Below are 7,010 nucleotides of genomic sequence, written 5' to 3' on the forward strand. Positions count from 1 at the left end.
ATATATAGATAGATAGCTAGATAGATAAACATACATATGTGTATATGTATGTATCTATCTATCTACACACACTAAAACAAGAACTAGAACACAGAATAATTCTCTTTAACTTAATCCATCTGGTTCTCATCTCTCTTTCATATAGAAACACACACACACAATGTTAAAGGACTCAGCAAACAACCAAAATATTGGCTGGAATTCCCCTCTTCCTGTCAGGTGTAAAACCCCAGGACCGGCTTCCCCACCCATTAGGGCTGGTGTGATGAACACGTCAGGACAGGCTGAGTAGATGTGCGGTGGAGGACGGGGGGGGGGTAGAAGAGCAAAATGGAGGCATCTCAGCCAGACCCCTAACAGGTACAAATTCTTTTGAGATGTTAAAGTGAGTGGAGTAGGGATATTGGCAGAGAGAGAGAGAGAGAGAGATGGAGAGAGCATCACACAGCTGTAGGGTATCCTCCTTATATCACTTGCACCACTACTACAACAGCTCCTGCTCCTCTCAAGTACCAAGTTGTGTAGCCTCTACATTCATGCCCTCCTCTTGTCATTCTTATTTAGTCTCACAGTCAAAGTCCCTCATTAAACACTTCTTCTAGAACATTCTGTTCCCACCATTGTCTATGTCAACTGCAGTTCAAGCATCCTCCAGTGCCCTCTGCTGGTCTATAAATATAATAGTTTTTTTTTCTTTAATTATGTTTTACTTTATTTTCATGCACCCCTCCCCCACTTAAAAAAACTCAGGTTTTGGATCTAGTTGAAAACCAATGGTTTATGTTCTTTCCAGTTAAACATCACCCCCCCCCACAACCTCCTTTCCTCCCCTCAGTCTGATGGGGAGAGGGGTGCATGTAGAAAGCCATGGGCAGTGTCCCTCTAATTTTGAATGTTGCTATAGTAACTGGGTGGTTGAGGCAGGAGGAAACAAAGTGCAAAGTCAATTTCAGGTGATATACTGACCAAGGACAGTGGTGGTCCATCCGTCGTATACAGCGTTGACATACTCGGCAGTGATGTGCTCGGGGTGGACGGTAGGTTTCACACTTCATACAGACAGTCCAGCCGTTGTTCTGGATGGACAAAGCAGGGAAAGAAAGAGAGATAAACGAGAAGGTTAAGATAATGATGACAACAAGCAGTAAATGAGTTTGATGGATTGTTAATGAAAAAAAAAAAAAAATCACATGACAAGCTTTAAAAAGACAAAAAATAAGAAAAAAAAAGGAAAAACGTTATTTTAACGAAGCCAACACAATTAACAAACTAAAACACAGGCACCACCTAAAACAAAAAACACCTAAAAAAATCTGGAAAAAAAAAAATCAGTTTTGAAGGGAGGGGGAGAGAATTAAAATCTAATATTGCCAAAAAAAAAAATCAAAAAAGGATCTTCTGAAGAAATAAAGAAATAACAACATTCTTGAAATATTTATTTAATTTTGAAAAACAACAAACTTCATTAATGGTAAAACAAAAGCAAAAAGTGAATAATAGCATTTCTAAGGAATTGAAAATCATCAACAACAACAACAATGACTATTAATTATGTTGATCCTGGATCCAATTAGCAACAATTCTATACCAAGAAAATGAAAGATCTAAGAGATTCCATGGCATTTCAAAGAGAAATAATAATAATAATAATAATAATAATAATAATATATTAAACAAACAAACAAAAATACCATTTAAGAAATGACTAACTTTTATGAATTAAAGATTAAGAGCCAGGGCGACAACAATAACAACAACAGATTTGGAAAAAGAAAGAAGAATCATATTTAAGTCTTGTGGAACTAAAACACAAACAACGAAGACGGTTTGGAAACATTGGTCTATGAAGAAATCTTGTTAAATGGCTTAAAATGCAATGAAATAGTCAACAACAACAGCAACAACAAGCTGTGGAAAGATAATGCTGAGAAATGGAGCAGTTTACAGGGTTGTATACCGAGCGACGCATTCTGCATGAAGAACTGACAGTAAAGTGGGGTCTAATGTTGTCAATGTTGAGTCAAGAAATATTTAATGAATTAAAATTATGCCTGGAATGATGAAAAAAAAACAAAAACTTACTAACTTTATGATTAATTCTGGTAAAAAAGATAGGGGAGACAACCCTGGAATTAAGGGAAATAATGCTCGATTTTTATTTAGTTTTATTTCTTTATTAAAAGAAGCCTCATTTTTAAGAAGAACACATTATTATTATTATTATTATTATTAGCTTAGATTAAAAGGATGAGATGAAAATTTGTCATGATATAGTTATTCTTTTAATTTTCTTTTTTTAGAACTGGTCAACCCATGATAGATTTTGGAGACTAATCCACCTGAATGTTGGAATTAAAAAAAAAATGATATGGAAAAATGAGGCAGAAAGTATGTCAAACGTTTAAAAAAACTTACAATAAAGACAAACATTAAAAAAGCTGATAAAAAAATATTACAAACTTATATTAATGAAAAAAAAAAAAACTTACCGACTCCATCAATTCCACAACTTTTCTGAAACTAGAATTCCAATAGATTAACAACTCCAAGAATTCAAACTTATCTAAATTATTGTAGAGATATCCCATGATGCTTCATTATCATCATCATCATTATTACCATCATCCTCATCACTGATGTTTGAATATGAGCTCTTCTTTGTCAATGTGGGTTGGATAGGTTTGCAATAGGTTTGTGTGTCTTGACATTAGATAAACATACCCTAACACACTTCAATGGGGGGAACCAAACTACTTCTTCCCCCCTCCTCATCTCTCTCTATCTACCTAGCAATCTATGTATGTATATATATATATATATATATATATAATAGAACTATGCTTATTTCTCCACATTGTTTTGAGTTAATCCAGGATTAACTCAAAACAATGTGAACAAATAAGCATAGAATAATCGGGATGCAAAATGGTTAAACCACTTTGGATGGTATAAAGTGGTTTTTCTCACCTGGATTTTTCTAGATAAAAGGAAAGGTAAGTCTGGTATGTCTGGCAGAGACAATTAAATGTAGGGGTTGTCAAGGGAGCTTTAGTGATGGCCTCAATCCATTTGTAAGTCTGATAAATGGTTGTCATTGATGCCTTATTGAGTTTCTTCCCCCTGGTTATTTATTGTTTTTGTGTCTTATCAGCGTGTCCACCCCTTCACCCTCCATGAGATTACTAGTTTAGTCCCTGACAGCCAAGTAGAATTGGTTTATATGTTTATCTATAGCAGATTGTTTTTGATCTGACCTGACATAAATATGTAAGGGAAACGGAGTTACATAATCAGACACGTTTTGTGTAATTCATCCGTTTTGGTTCACTGCATTCAGCCAACAGATTTTCTTCTTTTCATAACAACAAACTGTTCTAAATAAACAATATGCACCTCATTCACCCGTTAACCTTCCAGTGTCATCTATAAACAACATGAAGTCATCAGAGAGACAATATTTCCATGAACAGAGAACTTGGAAAGATTTTAAAATAGGGACAGGACAACAACCAAAATACAATCAAATGAACTGTTTCCTCTTTCAGTCTCATCTATCACGTCCACAATGGCCACTGAATATTTCACATGGACTCTACTGTTTTATCCAATGTTATATAACAATTTTATTCTCTTTGAAAATAACAGAACGTCTGAAAAGTTCCAGGACTTTTATAATCAACTTGTCAATATTGTGTTTTTGGAACAAACTGTTACTGTTGCTGCTGTTGAAATTAAACATTGATAAATACATGGGACAAACCATAGCTTGTTTTATTGCTGCTGGACAGAGAAAAAAATTGAACACACATTGCTAATTAAATCACAGCTGTAATTAAATGTAGGAGCAGAGAATGTGAAGGACAGAGCTGAATGTAGGACAACGTTGTAAATTAGATACATCAAACACACACACACAGCACACGCACATGCACACACAAGTACATACACACACTCAAAACTACTTCCAATACTGAAGAGTTCAAGTTGACATCCAAAATTTATGTTTAATAATCAGCTGAGGATAAAACATGGAGTGGTCACTTTTGTGACTGGACACACACGTAAAATTCTGTATTGATCAAATTAAAGTCAATTGTTAATCAATCAATTAACTGCAGCAAATACTAAATATTAATTTCAAATAAATCAATACCCCAAAAAGTGATCAAAGGGCAATTTGATGTTCAAAATGAAGGGGTAAGATTTTTGTTATATTTTTTTTTTTTAAAGTGAGAGAATTTATTATCTTTAGATCATAATAATAATTATTATAATAATAATTATTATAATAATAATTATTATAATAATAAAGATGGTTTCAAATTTTGGCACAATGCCAGCAAGTTCATGGAAGAAGGTAAGTCGATTGCACCGACCCCAATTCTTGACTGGTCCTTATTTTATTGACCCTGAAAGAATGAAAGGCAAAGTCAACCTCAATGAAATTTGAACTCAGAACATAAAGATAGACGAAATATCACAAAGCATTTTGCCTGGCGTACTAACGATTGTGCCAGCTTACCACCTTAATAATAATAATAATAACAATGATCCCTTCTAAGGCCAGCAGATTTGAGTGGAGGGGACAAGTTGATTACATCGACCGCAATACTTGACTGGTGCTTTATTTTACTGACCCCCAAATGGATGAAAGGCAAAGATAGCCTCAGTGAGGAGATTTGAAGTGCTGGAAGTAATACTGCAAGGCATTTTTATCTGGTGCTCCACCGATTCTGCCAAGTGACAAGAAAAGCACAAATGGTAAAACCCTTAAAACAAAAACAAAAAATAAATTTATCTGAAAAAGGAAAAAAACAGCAAATAACATGAACATCAATGGTAACAACAACAACAATAATAATACTAAGAAAAAGAAAAAAGAAGAATAAGTAAAAGATTGTTTCTGATATATTAATTGATTGAAAAAACAAGTAACAAGATAATTAAAACATGGTAATGTTCAACCATTAACATGTTCGTTAAAGATACATATTCAATCAAATATTATTATTAAGTATTTGGTCGATCAACATAAAGCATGTCTCAGGGTGTGGGAAGAAGCATGCATGAGAATGGACACACTTGCTAACATGTATATATACACATTCATTGGTTTAGAGATGGAGACATTTATGCATACAGATTTATACAAACATACATTTGTACATACATTTATATACACATAGATATATACATAGATTTATGCACACATACCATATTTACTTGTGTATAAGTTACACGCATGTGTGTGAGTGCGTGTGTGTGTATCTATATACACAAACTTTGCCCCCTGTATAAGTCACATGCTAATTAAAATCAAATATAACACATGAGTAAATATGGTATATTCATATATACATTGATTTGTATATACATACATTTATATATAGATTGATACATCCATACACTTATACATACATGAGGCCCAATCTCTCACTTTGTAAAGACAAAGTTAAAAACAGTTTCATTCCTTAAAGAATTATTTTGTCATGAATTCCACGAACTTCCAATCAAAATGGTTCTACTTTTCATCATTTATTTTTTACTGGTTTCAGTCATTAGACTGCGGCCATGCTGGGGTACCACCTTGAAGAACTTTAAGTGAAATGAATCGCACCCAGTACTAGTTATTTTTGTAAGGCCTGGTGCTTGTTTTATCAGTTTCTTTTAAGGGGACCTAAACACACCAACACCAGCTGTCATGTGATGGGGGGAACACAAACTCACACATTTATATATAACAACTTCACAATGCACTGTTTTACGGCCCATCAATATATAGTGAATAGGTACAGCCATATTCACAACACACCAGCAAGGCTGAATATCCTTGTTCAAAGTAAGTCATGTGATCAAAAGTGTTGTAGATCAGGAATACTATTAGTTGAACTGGTATGATGTGAGGACAATCTATCTGAGAAGTAACATGTTTGATCATGTGACTAACCACTTCAACCAATGAGAGTCGGCCTAACTGATAAAATGCAGACACACGTTTAGTCCTTCCTCTATGTTGCCTGATTCATTGTATGAAACTCTGAGTAACAACACAGAGAATCAAGAAGAGAAATTCTACATCCTCCACTGAAAGTTCTATTATTTGTAATCATAGGCAGGTGGGTGGATAGGTCTGACTAGAGAGACGGACAGACAGACACAGATATGTATAAATGGATGGATGGACATGAATGTATGTATGAAATAGATGAGAAATGTATGTATATATTATACAAGATGTGTATGTAAGTAGAAGCTTACACAAAACATGTATGTAGATATGAATGTATATATGCATGTATAAACTACACAAAATATATAAGCTACACACACACCTACTCATTGGCATAAAGAAATATATATGAAGAAAGCATGGCTGGGAAACTAAAATAAATTTGTTTGCCAAAAGCAACATCACTTAAAACTCTGACATGTCAGCTAAGCATAAAGTTCCACCTGGCCTGCTGACTAATATACATATATATGTATGTATATAACAGACACGCACACACACACACACACATTGGTGAACGGAATTATTTCATCCATTTGATTAAACTCTCTCTGATGAGTGCTGCTGACTGTAAAGTGAATCATACGAAACCTTTAGCCCTGATGAAACAATCCTGTTCACCAACAACAAACAATTATATATTTCTAACAAAGATGTGCATTGAGCACTTTTTACAGGAAAAGCAATAATGGAAATCTCACACACACACACACACACACACACACACACCCACACACACACACACCTATGTATGTATATAGTAAACTCTACCAAAAAACTTGAGTGAATCTGCCATGGGGAATGGAAAATCCAACATGTCAGACAGTGCTTTTTCAGGGAAAAAGTTGAAAAGAGTGAAACTAATATTACAAAGAGTTTTATATCTTCAACGTTGCAACCATTTTTTTTTTTTCTAACTTTGAAGATGCAAAACTGTTGTGTCTCATTAATTTCTCTTCTTTGAACTTTTCTTTGGAGAAGGACTTTTGTTCAAATGTTA

At 34.2% G+C, this 7,010-nt stretch overlaps 1 protein-coding gene across 1 annotated transcript in view; it reads right to left on the minus strand.

The window, feature by feature from the left end:
• The window catches only part of LOC106871287 (palmitoyltransferase ZDHHC3-like), a 53,121-nt gene that overhangs the window by 13,105 nt on the left and 33,006 nt on the right, over positions 1-7,010 (minus strand). The window contains exons 3-4 of the mRNA XM_014917660.2: positions 967-1,076; positions 492-526 (exon numbers count right to left, since the gene is read on the minus strand). Coding sequence (XP_014773146.2) covers positions 492-526; positions 967-1,076 — 145 coding nt within the window. The remainder of the gene's footprint in view (positions 1-491; positions 527-966; positions 1,077-7,010) is intronic.

The sequence above is a fragment of the Octopus bimaculoides genome, chromosome 20 (assembly GCF_001194135.2).
Source record: "Octopus bimaculoides isolate UCB-OBI-ISO-001 chromosome 20, ASM119413v2, whole genome shotgun sequence".
Classification (NCBI taxonomy): Eukaryota; Metazoa; Mollusca; class Cephalopoda; order Octopoda; family Octopodidae; genus Octopus; species Octopus bimaculoides.